This window comes from Oncorhynchus keta, chromosome 10 (genome assembly GCF_023373465.1).
Source record: "Oncorhynchus keta strain PuntledgeMale-10-30-2019 chromosome 10, Oket_V2, whole genome shotgun sequence".
NCBI classification, from domain to species: domain Eukaryota; kingdom Metazoa; phylum Chordata; class Actinopteri; order Salmoniformes; family Salmonidae; genus Oncorhynchus; species Oncorhynchus keta.
This window is the reverse complement of record NC_068430.1, coordinates 71,977,678-72,000,634: the sequence shown is the minus strand read 5'-3', so window position 1 is coordinate 72,000,634 and position 22,957 is coordinate 71,977,678. Positions and strand designations below refer to the sequence as shown.

The 22,957-nt window shown below is 43.9% G+C and overlaps 1 protein-coding gene across 2 annotated transcripts in view; it reads right to left on the bottom strand.

Annotated features, from left to right (window-relative positions):
• The window catches only part of LOC118389426 (xylosyltransferase 1), a 200,797-nt gene that overhangs the window by 91,902 nt on the left and 85,938 nt on the right, over positions 1-22,957 (bottom strand). For both annotated transcript variants that reach the window (XM_052527837.1, XM_052527838.1), the window contains exons 3-5: positions 20,390-20,562; positions 16,234-16,436; positions 3,494-3,574 (exon numbers count right to left, since the gene is read on the bottom strand). In XM_052527837.1, the coding sequence (XP_052383797.1) occupies positions 3,494-3,574; positions 16,234-16,436; positions 20,390-20,562 (457 nt within the window). The remainder of the gene's footprint in view (positions 1-3,493; positions 3,575-16,233; positions 16,437-20,389; positions 20,563-22,957) is intronic.

The window sequence follows — 22,957 nt, the reverse complement described above, 5'->3', positions numbered from 1 at the left end:
TTGAGTTTGCTATTCACAAGAAACATTGCCTGATGTGAACCATGCCTCGAACTAAAGAGATCTCAGAAGACCTAAGATTAATAGTTGTTGACTTGCATAAAGCTGGAAAGTGTTACAAAAGTATCTCTAAAAGCCTTGATGTTCATCAGTCCACGGTAAGACAAATAGTCTATAAATGGAGAAAGTTCTGCACTGTTGCTACTCTCCCTAGGAGTGTCCATCCTGCAAAGATGACTACAAGAGCACAGAGCAGAATGCTCAATGAGGTTAAGAAGAATCCTAGAGTGTCAGCTAAAGACTTATGGAAATCTCTGGAACATGCTAACATCTCTGTGGACGAGTCTACGATACGTAAAACACTAAACAAGAATGGTGTTATAATAATAATAATAATATATGCCATTTAGCTGACGCTTTTATCCAAAGCGACTTACAGTCATGTGTGCATACATTCTACGTATGGGTGGTCCCGGGAATCGAACCCACTACCCTGGCGTTACAAGCGCCATGCTCTACCAACTGAGCCACAGAAGGACCACATGGGAGGCACCACGGGAGAAGCCACTGCTGTCCAAAGAAAACATTGCTGCACGTCTGAAGTTTGCAAATGTGCACCTGGATGTTCCACAGGCTAAATATTCTGTGGACAGATGAAACTACAGTTGAGTTGTTTGGAAGGAACACACAACACTATGTGTGGAGACAAAAAAGGCACAGCACACCAACATCAAAACCTCATTCCAACTGTAAAGTATGGTGGAGGGAGCATCATGGTTTGGGGCTGCTTTGCTGCCTCAGGGCCTGGACAGCTTGCTATCATCAATGGAAAAATGAATTCCCAAGTTTATCAAGACATTTTGCAGGAGAATGTGAGGATCTGTCCGCCAATTGAAGCTCAACAGAAGTTGGGTGATGCAACAAGACAACGACCCAAAACACAGAAGTAAATCAACAACAGAATGGCTTCAACAGAAGAACATAAGCCTTCTGGAGTGGCCCAGTCAGAGTCCTGACCTCAACCCCATTGAGATGCTGTGGCATGACATCAAGAGAGCGCTTCACACCAGACATCCCAAGAATATTGCTGTCCAAAATTCCCCCTGACCGTTGTGCAGGTCTGATCCGCAACTACAGAAAAAGTTTGTTTGAGATTATTGCTGCCAAAGGAGGGTCAACTAGTTACTAAATCCAAGGGTTCACATACTTTTTCTACCCTGCACTGTGAATGTTTACACGGTGTGTTCAATAAAGACATGAAAACATATAATTGTTTGTGTGTTATTAGTTTAAGCAGACTGTTTTTGTCTATTGTTGTGACCTAGATGAAGATCAGATCACATTTTATGACCAATTTATGCAGAAATCCAGATAATTATAAAGAGTTCACATACTTTTTCTTGCCACTGTATATAGGAACAACCTTAATTAATCCACTATCCATCCTATCTCATGTCAGTAGTGGTTTTATTCAGTCAAGCCTGTCTAACTCCTGGCACACACACACACACGCACACACACAGACACACACCACGGCAGAGCACGACAGGCAGCCAGATTGTGATTGGTGTCAGTGTGTGTGTGTGTGTGTGTGTGTACCAGTGATTGGCATGTTATTTAGTAGCGTGATAGGGCATGGAGCAGGCCGGGGGCAGGGCTGGCAGGCAGCACCTCGCAACGGCAACAAGGGAAGGTTAATTAATAAAGCTACAGATGGAGCCTAATTGGATTATGACTCAGTCACCGAGCTGGGGCAAGGAGGGTGTATGTGTGTGTGTGTGTGTGTGTGTGTGTGTGTGTGTGTGTGTGTGTGTGTGTGTGTGTGTGTGTGTGTGTGCGTGCGTGTGACAGTGGAGGCTCCTCAGAGGAGGAAAGGGGGGACATCCTCCTCAGTGAATTTCATTTTTTATTTTTTAATGGTGAAATATTAAAAGTGATCCTTTAAAGATAAACTATACTAAATATATTCACGTCACCAAATAATTTATTAAAACATACTGTATTGCAATGAAGTATTACAGTAGCCTCAACAGCACTCTGTAGGATAGCACCATGGTGTAGCCAGAGGACAGCTAGCTTCCGTCCTCCTCTTGGTACATTGACTTCAATACAAAACCTAGGAGGCTCATGGTTCTCACCCCATTTTATAGACACATTACTTATGACAACTTCCGGAGGACGTCCTCCAACTTATCAGAGCTCTTGCAGCTTGAACTGATATGTTGTCCACTCATTTAAAGGATCAGAGAATGAATCTAGTACTGAATGCATAGGCTACAGCTAGCTAGCACTGTAGTGCATAAAATGTGGTGAGTATTTGAGTCAAAGAGAGAAAGACAATATTTGAACAGTTTTGAACAAATTGATTTCTTCAAAAAAGAAGGAGAAGCAAAAGAGAGAGAGAGCTCGCTATATTTCATTGTGTTTTTTTCACTTTCACTTTTGCATACTTAGCTAGCGAATGCAGCTAGCTAGTTTAGCCTACTCAAACACCTGGCTCAAACAGAGAGGGATGTCATGTTAGCCAGCTGGCTATGGCTATCCAGCACTGAAACTTTTCAAAGTCAATGTCACAACTCCCGCCGAAGTCGGTCCCTCTCCTTGTTCGGGCGGCGTTCGACGTCACCGGTCTTCTAGCCATCGCCGCTCCACCTTTAATTTCCATTTGTTTTGTCTTGTTTTTCCACACACCTGGTTTACATCCCCTCATTACTCTACGTGTATATTATCCTCTGTTCCCTCCATGTCTGTGTGTGGTATTGTTCATTTCGTTTCGTGTGTGACACTTCAGGCTGGTTTTGCGCCGGGCCGGGTATGGTTGTAACCCGTGGTTTTGTATTTTGTACCATTTTGTGTAATTTGTGCACATTCACTTTTTTCCCTTGGGCCGGAGTGTTGTGACGCAGTTGCGTCGGGATGTTTTCCTCTGCCTGAATAAAGTGTGCCTCCACTCATCTCTACTCTCCTGCACTTGACTTCCTTCGACCAGTTGCGCACACTCTGACAGTCAAGGTAAGCTTTTGGTTTGATTCATTTATTGCCACCGGGGCCGCCAGTATAACTGCTAAACTGTTTGCTGACTGTATACTGTACTGCATGATTGTAGCGGGTTTGCTAACGCGTTAGTTCTAGTAGCTATGTTGACTGCGTTATGACGTTAGCTAAATGGTGACAACGATGTAGGCTGTGTGTAACGGTTATGATATGAAGGTTTGGCTTGGAAAGTAACCTTTTAGTAACTTAAACCTGTTAAATTGAACTGGGTAATGGAATATAAATGACAGCCATCCAATGTGCTGTAATAGAAATAAGGCCATGCTCATAAAAATGTTTGTTCTCCCTCATCTTAAACGGCACCGACCACCACTGGTGTGTGAGAATGAGAATAAGAATTAGTGAACATGTTTTAATGTGTCTGTATCATGCTAGTGTGTGTGTGTGTGTGCACCTGTATGTGGGTATGTATTTATCAATGCGTGTGCTTGTTAGATCTCACCTGGCGTTGTCTCTGCCGTGGGACTTGATGAAGTTCATGTCTCTGTACTTGGACAGGAAGGCCACCAGCTGGCTGTTGGTTCTGTTAACGACAACCAGGAAGAGATTATTAGAAACCAACCAATCAGTGGAAACGACAGCCAGGAAGATCAATTACCAATTACCATAAATTACCATGAATTACCAACCAATCAAAGAGAGAGAGGTAGAAACCATATGCCATATAATAGATACAATACAATACAACAGCTTTTCCCTGTCATCACTTTTCAAGGGTTGTCAAAGATACAAAGGGATAGTTGTTACAGGGATAGTTCTCTATAAAATCCAAAGTATGCCAGCCATTTTCATAGACTCTCACTCACACAACCGCCACTCACTTTTATGCTCAGTTTGATTTTGGGGTGAACTATTGCTTTAACGGAACATTTGATCATGTATTATTTAACTATCCACTGTGATCAGGGCCCAGGGCTTTCCAGGACAGTTGGTCAGGAAAACGACTAACCCTAAGTACAAAGACAGTAAACATAACATCCATTTAACAGTTGGCTCAATAACCAACCCCACAGGCACTATACAATACAGCAGTCCAGTGGAATCAAACCCGTTCTACGCAGCCCAGCCAGGCTAAAAGCTTCTCCTCTGCAGTGCAAGCCATCATTACCACAGTCGAAGGTATTCTCAACAACACAGATGTCTGCAGAGTGTAAAGCAGGGCAGGGGGAGGCTGTATGGGCCTTTAGATGACAGCTCAGTTTTCCTTTCTAAAAGAGCCTAAACTCTCCTAACAAAGCTGGGCTTGCGCAGGCTGAAGGGATGCATATTAATGCCATTTACTGATGAAGGAGCAATTTCACAGCCCCAAGGCTTTACTTAGTAGATGTAGTGGAACACACATGCACGCACACATACACACACTGATGTTGTGTAGCAGAACATACGCACGCACACACGCACACAAACACAGGCAACACACACAGAGCATGGCACAGCGGGGGAAATCCAGGTCACAGCATAGATTTGCCAGAGTTGTGTCATTGTGCCTGAGTGGTCACACAGTCTGTCCAGTGGGTCTGGCTGGTTTGCTGACAGACTGTCTGCCCCCAGGGTGCAGTCTCTGTCTCTCTGTCACTATATGTCTGGCTGGATGGCATTCACACACACTGCGACCATAGCCAGTACCACAGAATTACCAGCCAAGCCCATATCACAGCCTTGCAGTCACCCTTAAACTAGCATCATAAAAACACCCTGCTACCCTGTTGGCATATGCCCTAATTGCACACTCTTAGCCAAATATACTTTACTATACTGTGCATGTACTGTACTATAATTTACTATACTGTAATATACTGGACTATACTGTAATGTACTGTACAATACTGTTGCTATACTGTACTATACAGTAATATACTGTAATGTATTGTACTATACTGTAATATACTGTACCTATACTACACCGTAATATGCTTTACTATACTGTAATGTACTGTACTATACTGTAGCTATACTGTAGCTATACTGTACCTATACTGTACTATGCAGTAATATACTGTAATGTACTGTACTATACTGTACTATACTGTACTATACTGTATGGTACCTATACTGTACTATACAGTAATATACTGTAATGTACTGTACTATACTGTACTATACTGTAATGCACTATACTGTAATGTACTATACCGTAATGTGCTATACTGTAATATACTGTACTATACTATACTGTACTATACTGTAATGTACTGTACTATACTGTAATATACAGCAATGTACTGTACTATACTATACTGTACTATTGTGCTCTTACCACACTTGAATAGTTAGTATCCATATCACAAGTTATTTCTGAATCAAAGTTATGCATATGCTTTTTGGTGGGTTACAACTTACAACTGACCAAAAGAGGGCGAGAGAGAGTCTATACTACATAACTATAGCGATTCTTGTCAACATGTATACGGTTCATAAATCAGCTGGATAGTCTTTAGATAAACAGCGTATAGTCTATAGTAAAACAGCTGTATAGTCTTTCGTAAAGCAGCTGTATAGTCTTTAGTAAATCAGCTGGATAGCCTTTAGTAAAACAGCGTATAGTCTTTAGTAAAGCAGCTGTATAGTCTTTAGTGAAGCAGCTGTATATTACTTAGTAAAGCAGCTGGGTAGTCTTTAGTAAAACAGCGTATAGTCTATAGTAAATCAGCTGGATAGTATTTAGTAAATCAGCTGGATAGTCTTTAGTAAAGCAGCTGGATAGTCTTTAGTAAATCAGCTGGATAGTATTTAGTAAATCAGCTGGATAGTCTATAGTAAATCAGTTGGATAGTATTTGGTAAATCAGCTGGATAGTATTTAGTAAATCAGCTGGATAGTCTTTAGTAAATCAGCTGGATAGTATTTAGTAAATCAGCTGGATAGTCTATAGTAAATCAGCTGGATAGTATTTAGTAAATCAGCTGGATAGTCTTTAGTAAATCAGCTGGATAGTATTTAGTAAATCAGCTGGATAGTCTATAGTAAATCAGCTGGATAGTATTTAGTAAATCAGCTGGATAGTCTTTAGTAAAGCAGCTGGATAGTCTTTAATATAGCAGATGGATAGTCTTTAGTAAAGCAGCTGGATAGTATTTAGTAAAGCACCTGGATAGTCTTTAGTAAAGCAGCTGGATAGTATTTAGTAAAGCAGCTGGATAGTCTTTAGTAAAGCAGCTGGATAGTCTTTAGTAAAGCAGCTGGATAGTCTTTAGTACAACAGCTGGATAGTCTTTAGTAAAGCAGCTGGATAGTCTTTAGTACAACATCTGGATAGTCTTTAGTAAAGCAGCTGGATAGTCTTTAGTAAATCAGCTGGATAGTCTTTAGTAAAACAGCTGGATAGTCTTTAGTAAAGCAGCTGGATAGTCTTTAGTAAAGCAGCTGGATAGTATTTAGTAAAGCACCTGGATAGTCTTTAGTAAAGCAGCTGGATAGTATTTAGTAAAGCAGCTGGATAGTCTTTAGTAAAGCAGCTGGATAGTCTTTAGTAAAGCAGCTGGATAGTCTTTAGTACAACAGCTGGATAGTCTTTAGTAAAGCAGCTGGATAGTCTTTAGTACAACATCTGGATAGTCTTTAGTAAAGCAGCTGGATAGTCTTTAGTAAATCAGCTGGATAGTCTTTAGTAAAACAGCTGGATAGTCTTTAGTAAAGCAGCTGGATAGTCTTTAGTAAAGCAGCTGGATAGTCTTTAGTAAAGCAGCTGGATAGTCTTTAGTAAAGCAGCTGGATAGTATTTGGTAAAGCAGCTGGATAGTCTTTAGTAAAGCAGCTGGATAGTCTTTAGTAAAGCAGCTGGATAGTCTTTAGTACAACAGCTGGATAGTCTTTAGTAAAGCTGCTGGATAGTATTTAGTACAGCAGCTGGATTATCTTTAGTAAAGAAGATGGACAATATTTCGTAAAAGCAACTGGATAGTCTTTAGTAAAGCAGCTGGATAGTCTTTAGTAAAGCAGCTGGATAGTATTTAGTAAAGCACCTGGATAGTCTTTAGTAAAGCAGCTGGATAGTATTTACTAAAGCAGCTGGATAGTCTTTAGTAAAGCAGCTGGATAGTCTTTAGTAAAGCAGCTGGATAGTCTTTAGTACAACAGCTGGATAGTCTTTAGTAAAGCAGCTGGATAGTCTTTAGTACAACATCTGGATAGTCTTTAGTAAAGCAGCTGGATAGTCTTTAGTAAAGCAGCTGGATAGTCTTTAGTAAAGCAGCTGGATAGTCTTTAGTAAAGCAGCTGGATAGTATTTGGTAAAGCAGCTGGATAGTCTTTAGTAAAGCAGCTGGATAGTCTTTAGTAAAGCAGCTGGATAGTCTTTAGTACAACAGCTGGATAGTCTTTAGTAAATCTGCTGGATAGTATTTAGTACAGCAGCTGGATTATCTTTAGTAAAGAAGATGGATAATATTTCGTAAAAGCAACTGGATAGTCTTTAGTAAAGCAGCTGGATAGTCTTTAGTAAAACAGCTGGATATTCTTTAGTAAAGCAGCTGGATAGTCTTTAGTAAAGCAGCTGGATAGTCTTTAGTAAAGCAGCTGGATAGGCTTTAGTAAAGCAGCTGGATAGTCTTTAGTAAAGCAGCTGGATAGTCTTCAGTAAAGCAGCTGGATAGTCTTTAGTAAAGCAGCTGGATCGTTTTCAGTAAAACAGCTGGATAGTCTTTAGTAAAGCAGCTGGATAGTCTTTAGTAAAGCAGATGGATAGTCTTTGGTAAAGGCCTCCCGAGTGGCGCAACATTCTAAAACACTGCATTTCAGTGGTAGAGGCGTCATTCCAGACATCCTGTTTCGATTCCAGGCTGTATCACAACCGGACGTGATTGGGAGTCCCATAGGGCGAAGCGCAATTGGCTTGCAACTGACTTGCCTAGTTAAATAAAGGTTCCATTTAAACCAGGGGGTTAGAAAAGAGGATACAAGCAAGACAACACAGCCTGTCTTGAAGAGAAAAGCCTGGAAAGGGATCCTCACTCTGGGACAAAACAACCATGTAACTTATCCCTCCCTCCTCCATCCCTCCATTACCAGCCCCCCGGGCAGACACACAGACACCACTACTAGGGCGAGGGGGAGAGGGTATTTGGGCTGGGCCTTTCATGCTCATCCATGTGGATGGGAGGACATTATCAGAGAATTAGACAGGGAATAATGCCTGTTTCTCCCCTATAGCCTTCAGCCTATACAGACACACTGATTCCAACATAGCAGCAGACCAGGGCTAACCCTGCACTCCTTATAGCATTGGTGCTCTATGGCTGTAGCATATTGTTGGGATTGTCCCTTCATTCCTTACACAGTATCAGTGGAGAAGTTGACCATAGGGTGGGTCATAGCCTGGTTTTTCTTTTAGAGGTACTATGACTGTAGCATAGACTGGTTGGCTTCATTCTACACTCACATGACAGTTGAATTGAACTGAATTGAAGAGGGCTGCCCAAGGCAAGTATAATCTGTCACAGAGTGTTCTTATTTTTGATTGTATCAAATCAAATCAAATCTAATTTATTTATATAGCCCTTCGTACATCAGCTGATATCTCAAAGTGCTGTACAGAAACCCAGCCTAAAACCCCAAACAGCAAACAATGCAGGTGTAAAAGCACGGTGGCTAGGAAAAACTCCCTAGAAAGGCCAAAACCTAGGAAGAAACCTAGAGAGGAACCGGGCTATGTGGGGTGGCCAGTCCTCTTCTGGCTGTGCCGGGTAGAGATTATAACAGAACATGACCAAGATGTTCAAATGTTCATAAATGACCAGCATGGTCAAATAATAATAAGGCAGAACAGTTGAAACTGGAGCAGCAGCACAGTCAGGTGGACTGGGGACAGCAAGGAGCCATCATGTCAGGTAGTCCTGGGGCACGGTCCTAGGGCTCAGGTCCTCCGAGAGAGAGAAAGAAAGAGAGAATTAGAGAGAGCATATGTGGGGTGGCCAGTCCTCTTCTGGCTGTGCCGGGTGGAGATTACTGTACAGCCTTGTAGATAAGCAGGAGTGGATTGAGGGAGTGCATTGATGACCAGAGTGTTGTGGGTTAATGGAGGTATATATGGTCTAAATGAGGAAACTTGAGTCAAATCCAAGAAGTGGTCCAAAAAAAAGCACTTGCTAAGCAAAGATATTACTGTCTGCTGCGCCAACGTGTAACCCCTCTCTTTCCCCCTTCTCTTCTATCACTCCCTCTCCCTCCATCTCTCTCCTGATGGGCCTATAAAAACCTCCATTGTCAGCCCTTTCCTCCGCCACATCACCGCCATGCAAATGAAGAGAAGAAGAGGAGACCGACAGGAGGAAAGAAACGGCTCATCAGCACACCACAAACACTTCCACTCACAGTGGCAGACGCAAGCATACACGCACATTATGCAAAGACAGGCATGCACAAGGCATTATGCGCGCGCGCGCACACACACACACGCACACACACACACGCACACACACACACACACACTTGAGCGCCCATAGACAGACACTGTCACTTTTATGATCGAGCATCAAAATCAGAACTATTCTCACCGTTTTCACACTATCCCATAATATCTACGACAAGCACATATCTACATGGCAACAGACTAAAAGTAAGCTCTTTCAGAAACATAAATATTCCCCTGAACATTTCCCTGACAGGGTGAACACAAACAGGGGTGTCTCCTGAGCCTGTGTATACAAACCGTGTATATAAACCAACCACACGTGTTGGACTATAAAACAACACAGGGCAACCACCTCTTTCTTTATACCTTCCATCTTAGATCCAAGTGTTGGACACACAAGGTCCAGTTTCCTTTTTCACAGTGGTGATTACAGCAACTGGTGGCCATCTGGGGAAAGTATGTGATCGAAGTCTATGAGGGACTAATGACCTTGAGGTTCACAATGGTGTGTATGTGTGACACTCATCCCTCGGTGGAATGAGTTTTAAACGCTTCTTCTTCTCTTGCCCTCCAGCATTCCAACTACCTCCACAGACAGGTGCAGGCCCTGGCCTCCCTCCCAACCACCTGGAGGATGGCTACCATCTGGGGCGGTGCCACACACACACACACACACACACACACACACACACACACACACACACACACACACACACACACACACACACACACACACACACACACACACACACACACACACACACACACACACACACACACACACACACACACACACACACACACACACACACACACACACACACACACACACACACACCACCTGTTGGGAAGTCAATACATATATTGACCTAGGGGCAATTAACATGCAATCATGTAACCTATTCAACTGAGTAAGTAAGCCAGGAGAGGGATTGGAGTTCGGGGGGAACAAATGTGTAATCACCTTAAGAAGAACCGGAGATCGACTGTGATTGATCTATTTAAGTTGCTTAGCTCGGGTCTTTGTTGTAAGTCTGCAGTGGTTGTACAGTGAATGTGGTTATATAGCTGTGTGTCTACTGTCTGGTAGTTATTCAGATGGCTTTTGGTCTTCATAATGGCTCATTTTAAAGCGTGTCTGAACTGTAAATTATAATTACACAACAAAGGACTATCAATCTCTCAAAAAAAAAATTCAATCCATAACATGACCAAACTGGTGTTCAAAGTGTTCCATTCCTCTCGTGTCAGGTCACACAGGGACGTGAGCATGTGACGTAGTATTTCTTCTCTGTCTGACTCCTGGCCACTCAACCCGAACCAGCTTGACTGCTTCGAAGGAGAAGCGGCCCAAAACATCAAGACGTTCCATTAAAACCAATTTGCTGTCAACACAGCTGCTGCTACTTCCGTACTTAAACATAGACAGAGCATTCGGAAAGTATTCAGACCCCTTGACTTTTTCCACATTTTGTTACATTACAGCCTTATTCTAAAATGGATTAAATAAATAAAAATGTCAGCATCAGTCTACACATAATACCACATAATGACGAAGTAAAAACAGGTTTAGACATTTTTGCTAATTTATCACAAATAAAAAACAGAAATACCTTATTTACATAAGTATTCAGACCTTTTGTTATGAGACTAAATATTTAGCTCAGGTGCATCCTGTTTCCATTGATCATCCTTGACATGTTTCTACAACTTCATTGGACATGATTTAGAAAGACACACACCTGTCTATATAAGGTCCCACAGTTAATAGTGCATGTCAGAGCAAAAACCAAGACATGATGTCAAAGGAATAGATGAACAGAGCAAAGTACAGAGAGATCCTTGATGAAAACCTGCTCCAGAGTGCTCAGGACCTCAGACTGGGGCCGAAGGTTCACCTTCCAACAGGACAACGACCCTAAGCACACAGCCAAGACAATGCAGGAGTGGCTTCAGTGCAAGTCTCTGAATGTCCTTGAGTGGCCCAGCCAGAGCCCAGACTTGAACCCAATTGAACATCTCTGGAGAGACCTGAAAATAGCTGTGTAGCGACGCTCCCCATCCAGCCGGACAGAGAGGATCTGCAGATCTGTGCCAAGCTTGTAGTGTCATAACCAAGAAGACATGAATCTGTAACCGCTGCCAAATGTGCTACAACAAAGTACTGAGTAAAGGGTCTGAATACATTTGCAACCATTTCTCAGAACCTGTTTTTGCTTTTTCATTATGGGGTATTGTGTGTAGGGGAAAAGATGAGGGGAGCGGAAAAATGTCATCCTTTTTAGAATAAGGCTGGAACGTAAAAAAATGTGGAAGTCAAGGGGTCTGAATACTTTCCGATTACACAGCAGGTCAACTATCTGGAAAATGTTGCTCCTCCACCCAAGTCACCCGATCAAATCAAATCAAATTTTATTTGTCACATACACATGGTTAGCAGATGTTAATGCGAGTGTAGCGAAATGCTTGTGCTTCTAGTTCAATGCAGTGATAACCAACAAGTAATCTAACTAACAATTCCAAAACTACTGTCTTATACACAGTGTAAGGGGATAAAGAATATGTACATAAGGATATATGAATGAGTGATGGTACAGAGCAGCATACAGTAGATGGTATCGAGTACAGTATATACATATGAGATGAGTATGTAGACAAAGTAAACAAAGTGGCATAGTTAAAGTGGCTAGTGATACATGTATTACATAAGGATGCAGTCGATGATGTAGAGTACAGTATATACGTATGCATATGAGATGAATAATGTAGGGTAAGTAACATTATATAAGGTAGCATTGTTTAAAGTGGCTAGTGATATATTTACATAATTTCCCATCAATCCCATTATTAAAGTGGCTGGAGTTGGGTCAGTGTCAATGACAGTGTGTTGGCAGCAGCCACTCAATGTTAGTGGTGGCTGTTTAACAGTCTGATGGCCTTGAGATAGAAGCTGTTTTTCAGTCTCTCGGTCCCAGCATTGATGCACCTGTACTGACCTCGCCTTCTGGATGATAGCGGGGTGAACAGGCAGTGGTTCGGGTGGTTGATGTCCTTGATGATCTTTATGGCCTTCCTGTAACATCGGGTGGTGTAGGTGTCCTGGAGGGCAGGTAGTTTGCCCCGGTGATGCGTTGTGCAGACCTCACTACCCTCTGGAGAGCCTTACGGTTGAGGGCGGAGCAGTTGCCGTACCAGGCGGTGATACAGCCCGCCAGGATGCTCTCGATTGTGCATCTGTAGAAGTTTGTGAGTGCTTTTGGTGACAAGCTGAATTTCTTCAGCCTCCTGAGGTTGAAGAGGCGCTGCTGCGCCTTCTTCACGACGCTGTCAGTGTGAGTGGACCAATTCAGTTTGTCTGTGATGTGTATGCCGAGGAACTTAAAACTTGCTACCCTCTCCACTACTGTTCCATCGATGTGGATAGGGGGGTGTTCCCTCTGCTGTTTCCTGAAGTCCACAATCATCTCCTTAGTTTTGTTGACGTTGAGTGTGAGGTTATTTTCCTGACACCACACTCCGAGGGCCCTCACCTCCTCCCTGTAGGCCGTCTCGTTGTTGTTGGTAATCAAGCCTACCACTGTTGTGTCGTCCGCAAACTTGATGATTGAGTTGGAGCGTGCGTGGCCACGCAGTCGTGGGTGAACAGGGAGTACAGGAGAGGGCTCAGAACGCACCCTTGTGGGGCCCCCGTGTTGAGGATCAGCGGGGGAGGAGATGTTGTTGCCTACCCTCACCACCTGGGGGCGGCCCGTCAGGAAGTCCAGTACCCAGTTGCACAGGGCGGGGTTGAGACCCAGGGTCTCGAGCTTGATGACGAGCTTGGAGGGTACTATGGTGTTGAATGCCGAGCTGTAGTCGATGAACAGCATTCTCACATAGGTATTCCTCTTGTCCAGGTGGGTTAGGGCAGTGTGCAGTGTGGTTGAGATTGCATCGTCTGTGGACCTATTTGGGCGGTAAGCAAATTGGAGTGGGTCTAGGGTGTCAGGTAGGGTGGAGGTGATATGGTCCTTGACTAGTCTCTCAAAGCACTTCATGATGACGGAAGTGAGTGCTACGGGCGGTAGTCGTTTAGCTCAGTTACCTTAGCTTTCTTGGGAACAGGAACAATGGTGGCCCTCTTGAAGCATGTGGGAACAGCAGACTGGTATAGGGATTGATTGAATATGTCCGTAAACACACCGGCCAGCTGGTCTGCGCATGCTCTGAGGGCGCGGCTGGGGATGCCGTCTGGGCCTGCAGCCTTGCAAGAGGGTTAACACGTTTAAATGTCTTACTCACCTCGGCTGCAGTGAAGGAGAGACCGCATGTTTTCGTTGCAGGCCGTGTCAGTGGCACTGTATTGTCCTCAAAGCGGGCAAAAAGTTATTTAGTCTGCCTGGGAGCAAGACATCCTGGTCCGTGACTGGGCTGGGTTTCTTCTTGTAGTCCGTGATTGACTGTAGACCCTGCCACATGCCTCTTGTGTCTGAGCCATTGAATTGAGATTCCACTTTGTCTCTGTACTGACGCTTAGCTTGTTTAATAGCCTTGCGGAGGGAATAGCTGCATTGTTTATATTCGGACATGTTACCAGACACCTTGCCCTGATTAAAAGCAGTGGTTCGCGCTTTCAGTTTCACGCGAATGCTGCCATCAATCCACGGTTTCTGGTTAGGGAATGTTTTTATCATTGCTATGGGAACGACATCTTCGACGCACGTTCTAATGAACTCGCACACCGAATCAGCGTATTCGTCAATATTTTTATCTGACGCAATACGAAACATGTCCCAGTCCACGTGATGGAAGCAGTCTTGGAGTGTGGAGTCAGCTTGGTCGGACCAGCGTTGGACAGACCTCAGCGTGGGAGCCTCTTGTTTTAGTTTCTGCCTGTAGGCAGGGATCAGCAAAATGGAGTCGTGGTCAGCTTTTCCGAAAGGGGGGCGGGGCAGGGCCTTATATGCGTTGCGGAAGTTAGAGTAACAATGATCCAAGGTTTTACCACCCCTGGTTGCGCAATCGATATGCTGATAAAATTTAGGGAGTCTTGTTTTCAGATTAGCTTTGTTAAAATCCCCAGCTACAATGAATGCAGCCTCCGGATAAATGGTTTCCAGTTTGCAAAGAGTTAAATGAAGTTCGTTCAGAGCCATCGATGTGTCTGCTTGGGGGGATATATACGGCTGTGATTATAATCGAAGAGAATTCTCTTGGAAGATAATGCGGTCTACATTTGATTGTGAGGAATTCTAAATCAGGTGAACAGAAGGATTTGAGTTCCTGTATGTTTCCTTCATCACACCATGTCTCGTTAGTCATGAGGCATACGCCCCCGCCACTCTTCTTACCAGAAAGATGTTTGTTTCTGTCGGCGCGATGCGTGGAGAAACCCGTTGGCTGCACCGCATCGGATAGCGTCTCTCCAGTGAGCCATGTTTCCGGGAAGCAGAGAACGTTGCAGTCTCTGATGTCCCTCTGGAATGCCACCCTTGCTCGGATTTCGTCAACCTTGTTGTCAAGAGACTGGACATTGGCAAGAAGAATGCTGGGGAGTGGTGCGCGATGTGCCCTTTTTCGGAGTCTGACCAGAATACCGCCTCGTTTCCCTCTTTTTCGGAGTCGTTTTCTTGGGTCGCTGCATGCGATCCATTCCGTTGTCCTGTTTGTAAGGCAGAACACAGGATCCACGTCGCGGAAAACATATTCTTGGTCGTACTGATGGTGAGTTGATGCTGATCTTATATGCAGTAGTTCTTCTCGACTGTATGTAATGAAACCTAAGATGGCCTGGGGTACTAATGTAAGAAATAACACGTAAAAAAACAATGGGGTAGTCTGCAGCGCTGAGGTTAATGAAGAAGTCCCAGCTCCAGTCGTTCATGGTGATGAGGTCTGCCATGCTGCTAGCCTCTACCCCCCACCATCCTAACCCTCACCCCCTACCCCCCTGCCACCTCCACCCCAGTCACCTGATGGGGTAGTCTGCAGCGCTGAGGTTAATGAAGAAGTCCCAGCTCCAGTCGGTTATGGTGATCAGGTCTGCCATGCTGCTAGCCTCTACCCCCCACCATCCTAACTCTCACCCCCTACCCCCCTGCCACCTCCACCCCAGTCACCTAATGGGGTAGTCTGCAGCGCTGAGGTTAATGAAGAAGTCCCAGCTCCAGTCGGTCATGGTGATGAGGTCTGCCATGCTGCTAGCCTCTACCCCCCACCATCCTAACCCTCACCCCCTACCCCCCTGTCACCTCCACCCCAGTCACCTGATGGGGTAGTCTGCAGCACTGAGGTTGATGAAGAAGTCCCAGCTCCAGTCGGTCATGGTGATGAGGTCTGCCATGCTGCTAGCCTCTACCCCCCACCATCCTAACCCTCACCCCCTACCCCCCTGTCACCTCCACCCCAGTCACCTGATGGGGTAGTCTGCAGCGCTGAGGTTAATGAAGAAGTCCCAGCTCCAGTCAGTCATGGTGATGAGGTCTGCCATGCTGCTAGCCTCTACCCCCCACCATCCTAACCCTCACCCCCTACCCCCCTGTCACCTCCACCCCAGTCACCTGATGGGGTAGTCTGCAGCGCTGAGGTTAATGAAGAAGTCCCAGCTCCAGTCAGTCATGGTGATGAGGTCTGCCATGCTGCTAGCCTCTACCCCCCACCATCCTAACCCTCACCCCCTACCCCCCTGCCACCTCCACCCCAGTCACCTGATGGGGTAGTCTGCAGCGCTGAGGTTAATGAAGAAGTCCCAGCTCCAGTCGGTCATGGTGATGAGGTCTGCCATGCTGCTAGCCTCTACCCCCCACCATCCTAACCCTCACCCCCTACCCCCCTGCCACCTCCACCCCAGTCACCTGATGGGGTAGTCTGCAGCGCTGAGGTTAATGAAGAAGTCCCAGCTCCAGTCGGTCATGGTGATGAGGTCTGCCATGCTGCGGAGGTACATGGTGAGCAGGCTGGCACCACCCCAGATGGTTGCCATCCTCCAGGGCGTCACCCTCACGTTGGGGTACTGGGAGGCCAGGGCCTGCACCTGTCTGTGAAGGTAGTTGGAGCGCTGGAGGGGGAGAGAAGAGGAAGAGTTTAAAATGTTTCAAACTCATTCCACGGAGGGCCAAGTGTCTGCAGGTTTTTTCTACACCCTTGGACATGATTGATGAATTAAGGTCACTGGTTAGTAAGGAACCCCCCTCACCTGGTTATTTAGGTCTTAATTAAAAGGAAAATACTAAAATCAGCAGTCACTAGGCCCTCCATGGAATGAGTTTGACACCCCTGGTTTAAGACAATATCCGATGTAGAGGATAATGGGATAGACCAGGGCTCTCCAACACTGTTCCTTGAGAGCTACTGTCCTGTAGGTTTTCACTCCAACCCCGATCTAGCACACTTGATTCCAGGGCTGGTCCTTGACGTTCTGCCACCATAGGCAAGACCAAAAAATACACGTGAATGATTGGTGATCCGGACAGGACCAAAAACCGAGTCTATTGTTATATCTGGAGTACTTATCCTGTCCTATCCAGTGTCCTGTGTGAATTTGAGTATGCTCTCTCTAATTCTCTCTCTTTCTCTCTCTCGGAGGACCTGAGCCCATGCCTCAGGACTACCTGGCATGATGACTTCTTGCAGTCCCCAGTCCACCTGGCCGTGCTGCTGCTCCAGTTTCAACTGTCCTGCCTGTGATTATTATTATTTGACCATGCTGGTCATTTATGAACATTTGAACATCTTGGCCATGTTCAATCTCCACCCGGCACAGCCAGAAGAGGACTGGCCACCCCACATAGCCTGGCTCCTCTCTAGGTTTCTTCTGAGGTTTTGGCCTTTCTAGGGAGTTTTTCCTAGCCACCGTGCTTCAACACCTGCATTGCTTGCTGTTTGGGGTTTTAGGCTGGGTTTCTGTACAGCACTTTGAGATATCAGCTGATGTACGAAGGGCTATATAAATACATTTGATTTGATGTATAGTCTTACCTGGTCTATATGTATATAGTAGTAGTGTGAGCTGTGGTAGATGGTAGTCTATAGTCTGGTCTATATGTTTATAGTAGTTGTGTGAGGTGTGGTAGATGATAGTCTATAGTCTGGTCTATATGTATATAGTAGTAGTGTGAGGTGGTAGATGGTAGTCTATAGTCTTACCTGGTCTATATGTTTATAGTAGTAGTGTGAGGTGGTATATGGTAGTCTATAGTCTAGTCTATATGTATGTATATAGTAGTAGTGTGAGGTGGGAGATGGTAGTCTATAGTCTTACCTGGTCTATACGTATATAGTAGTAGTGCGAGGTGGTATATGGTAGTCTATAGTCTTACCTGGTCTATATGTATATAGTAGTAGTGTGAGGTGGTAGATGGTAGTCTATAGTCTGGTCTATATGTATGTCGTAGTAGTGTGAGGTGGTATATGGTAGTCTATAGTCTGGTCTATATGTATATAGTAGTAGTGTGAGGTGGTAGATGGTAGTCTATAGTCTTACCTGGTCTATATGTATGTCGTAGTAGTGTGAGGTGGTAGATGGTAGTCTATAGTCTTACATGGTCTATATGTATATAGTAGTAGTGTGAGGTGGTAGATGGTAGTCTATAGTCTTACCTGGTCTATATGTATATAGTAGTAGTGTGAGGTGGTAGATGGTAGTCTATAGTCTTACCTGGTCTATATGTATATAGTAGTAGTGTGAGGTGGTAGATGGTAGTCTATAGTCTTACCTGGTCTATATGTATATAGTAGTATGGGAGGTGGTAGATGGTGGGTCTATAGTCTGGTCTATATGTATAGAGTAGTAGTGTGAGGTGGTAGATGGTAGTCTATAGTCTTACATGGTCTATATGTATATAGTAGTAGTGTGAGGTGGTAGATGGTAGTCTATAGTCTTACCTGGTCTATATGTATATAGTAGTGTGAGGTGGTAGATGGTAGTCTATAGTCTTACCTGGTCTATATGTATAGAGTAGTAGTGTGAGGTGGTAGATGGTAGTCTATAGTCTTACCTGGTCTATATGTATATAGTAGTAGTGTGAGGTGGTAGATGGTGGGTCTATAGTCTTACCTGGTCTATATGTATATAGTAGTAGTGTGAGGTGGTAGATGGTAGTCTATAGTCTGGTCTATATGTTTATAGTAGTAGTGTGAGGTGGTAGATGGTAGTCTATAGTCTTACCTGGTCTATATGTATATAGTAGTGTGAGGTGGTAGATGGTAGTCTATAGTCTTACCTGGTCTATATGTATATAGTAGTAGTGTGAGGTGGTAGATGGTAGTCTATAATCTTACCTGGTCTATATGTATATAGTAGTAGTGTGAGGTGGTAGATGGTAGTCTATAGTCTTACCTGGTCTATATGTATATAGCAGTAGTGTGAGGTGGTAGATGGTAGTCTATAGTCTTACCTGGTCTATATGTTTATAGTAGTAGTGTGAGGTGGTATATGGTAGTCTATAGTCTAGTCTATATGTATGTATATAGTAGTAGTGTGAGGTGGGAGATGGTAGTCTATAGTCTTACCTGGTCTATATGTATATAGTAGTAGTGTGAGGTGGTAGATGGTAGTCTATAGTCTGGTCTATATGTATGTCGTAGTAGTGTGAGGTGGTATATGGTAGTCTATAGTCTGGTCTATATGTATATAGTAGTAGTGTGAGGTGGTAGATGGTAGTCTATAGTCTTACCTGGTCTATATGTATGTCGTAGTAGTGTGAGGTGGTAGATGGTAGTCTATAGTCTTACATGGTCTATATGTATATAGTAGTAGTGTGAGGTGGTAGATGGTAGTCTATAGTCTTACCTGGTCTATATGTATATAGTAGTGTGAGGTGGTAGATGGTAGTCTATAGTCTTACCTGGTCTATATGTATATAGTAGTAGTGTGAGGTGGTAGATGGTAGTCTATAGTCTTACCTGGTCTATATGTATATAGTAGTATGGGAGGTGGTAGATGGTGGGTCTATAGTCTGGTCTATATGTATAGAGTAGTAGTGTGAGGTGGTAGATGGTAGTCTATAATCTTACCTGGTCTATATGTATATAGTAGTAGTGTGAGGTGGTAGATGGTAGTCTATAGTCTTACCTGGTCTATATGTATATAGCAGTAGTGTGAGGTGGTAGATGGTAGTCTATCGTCTGGTCTATATGTATATAGTAGTAGTGTGAGGTGGTAGATGGTGGGTCTATAGTCTTACCTGGTCTATATGTATATAGTAGTAGTGTGAGGTGGTAGATGGTAGTCTATAGTCTGGTCTATATGTATATAGTAGTTGTGTGAGGTGGTAGATGGTAGTCTATAGTCTGGTCTATATGTATATAGTAGTAGTGTGAGGTGGTAGATGGTAGTCTATAGTCTGGTCTATATGTATATAGTAGTAATGTGAGGTGGTATATGGTAGTCTATAGGCTGGTCTATATGTATATAGTAGTAGTATGAGGTGGTATATGGTAGTCTATAGTCTGGTCTATATGTATATAGGGTAGTCTATAGTCTTACCTGGTCTATATGTATATAGTAGTAGTGTGAGGTGTGGTAGATGATAGTCTATAGTCTGGTCTATATGTATATAGTAGTAGTGTGAGGTGTGGTAGATGGTAGTCTATAGTCTTACCTGGTCTATATGTATATAGTAGTAGTGTGAGGTGTGGTAGATGGTAGTCTATTGTCTTACCTGGTCTATATGTATATAGTAGTAGTGTGAGGTGTGGTAGATGGTAGTCTATAGTCTTACCTGGTCTATATGTATATAGTAGTAGTGTGAGGTGGTAGATGGTAGTCTATAGTCTTACCTGGTCTATATGTATATAGTAGTAGTGTGAGGTGTGGTAGATGGTAGTCTATTGTCTTACCTGGTCTATATGTATATAGTAGTAGTGTGAGGTGGTAGATGGTAGTCTATAGTCTTACCTGGTCTATATGTATATAGTAGTAGTGTGAGGTGGTAGATGGTAGTCTATAGGCTGGTCTATATGTATATAGTAGTAGTGTGAGGTGTGGTAGATGGTAGTCTATTGTCTTACCTGGTCTATATGTATATAGTAGTAGTGTGAGGTGTGGTAGATGGCCTTGAAAAGTCTCTGGAACTGTCGTGAGGCTCTGCCGTGGACCACCAGGACGAAGGCTATCCTGACGGGGGCCGACGGTGGGCCCTCTGACGAGTCCTCCTCCCACGCCACGTTGGCATTGGCCTTACCTGAACAACACAAGGATACCGTACAGAGACAGGTTGTTAGTCATTCATACAGAGAATAAAACATGTACCTGTATGTTGAACTCTCTGACGAGTCTTCCTCCCAGACGCTGACAATTGCCTTACGTGGACAGAATAGTAACACACACATTAGGTTTCATCGTCTCCACTTCCTACACTGGGGAGTTACCCCTCTCTCTCTCTACACTGGAAGGTGTACTGAACATGTGGCGCAGTGACTCCAACGTTACTGTGCTGTTACTGTGCTGTTACTGTGCTGTTACTGTGCTGTTACTGTGCTGTTACTGTGCATACTATGAAGAAGAAGAAGCATGTCACAAGGAGATGAGTTTCATTCACTATGTGACCATTGAGTTATTTGAACCATGACCAGCAAGGCCACAAGATAGGAATAGGAATCCTAGAACCATTCCTTTGGGTTTGGGGTGGAGTTCACTTGATAGTGTGTCATCATTGCTCTGTGCCACAGTCCCAGAATAAGACTTGGGAGTAAGTAGACAATGACTGTTCCAACTCACAACCACACAATCAAACAATTCCAGGTCTCTCCAGAAACCGTCCAAAAAGAAACACGGATTCATATAGTGGTTTCTTTCATTCTAATAGTAAACGCCTTTTTTTTTTAAAGATTTCCGCTCAGAGCCTCTCTCTTGGTCTTGTATTGTGTTCTCCATCCGCAAATAAGTACTAGGGGAATACAATCCAGCACCATTATTACATATGGTGGTTGTTTTGTGTTCACAGGGCCTATGGAGTTACAGGAAACACAGAGCTTTATTGAGACGTTATGTTTGTTGACGACAGAGAGGACAAGGTTGTTCAGGAGATAATGGCAGTAATCTGGTCCTCTGTGTTGCGGGGGACGTGGTAAGTGTTTCAACCCCCTTAGGGTGTGCTGTCCCAGGGGTAAAAAGATCCCAAGGTGCCCCTCCCCTTCTGGCTCTTTCTTCCCTGTGTCTGGACAAGCTAGGCTCTTACTGCTGTCCTGTAATTATCTCAATTGAAGGGCAGGACCTTTTGCTTGCTTGTATTTAAAGCCTAACAACAGGGGCGGGCCTACATACATGCTCCCGTGACTCCAATTGGCCACGCCTCCTGTCCATCACTCAATCAGCCAATTCCTTCCTTGTTTTATTCATAGTTTGATTACTATGAATCCTGCCTATTAATATGGAGTTTTGAATGTGAATGTGGTTGGAAAAGTGAGTGTGAGTGTGTGTGTGTGAAAGACAGAGTGTGTGTGTCTGTGTATGTGTTACTATGAAGCCTGGCTGTGCCTATGGGATATTGAATGTGAATGTGGTTGGTTGCAAATAACTATAATTACTAGAATGGGCATTCCCCATTCAAGTTAATGGATCTGTGATTGGTTATTCTATTTCTATGGTTGGTTGGCTGGTTGGTTAGTTAGCTAGTTGACAGTGTTGGGTGAAAATGTTTCTGGAGTGGCACACACACACACGTTTTGTATTTCTATACAAAATCCTATTTTCCCTTACCCCTAACCCTAAATCTAACCCTAACCATAAACCTTATCTTAACCCGTAACCCTAACCCTAAATCTAACCCTAACCATAAACCTTATCTTAACCCGTAACCCTAACCCTATTTTCCCTTACCCCTAACCCTAAATCTAACCCTAACCATAAACCTTATCTTAACCTGTAACCCTAACCCTAACCACTAACCCCTTACCCTCCTCATAATTTAACCCTAACCCTAACCACTAACCCCTTACCCTCCTCATAATTTAACCCTAACCCTAACCACTAACCCCTTACCCTACTCCTAATTTAACCCTAACCCTAACCACTAACCCCTTACCCTACTCCTAATTTAACCCTAACCCTAACCACTAACCCCTTTACCCTACTCCTAATTTAACCCTAACCCTAACTCTAACTCCGTACCATACTCCTAATTTAACCCTAACCCTAAACCTAACCACTAACCCCTTACCCTACTCCTAATTTAACCCTAAACCTAACCACTAACCCCTTACCCTACTTCTAATTTAACCCTAACCCTAAACCTAACCACTATGCCCTTAGCCTACTTCTATTTTAACCCTAACCCTAAACCTAACCACTAACCCCTTACCCTACTTCTAATTTAACCCTAACCCTAACCACTAACCCCTTACCCTACTTCTAATTGAACCCTAACCCTAACCACTAACCCCTTTACCCTACTCCTAATTTAACCCTAACCCTAACCACTAACCCCTTACCCTACTTCTAATTTAACCCTAAACCTAACCACTAACCCCTTACCCTACTTCTAATTTAACCCTAACCCTAACCACTAACCCTTTACCCTACTTCTAATTTAACCCTAACCCTAAACCTAACCACTAACCCCTTACCCTACTTCTAAT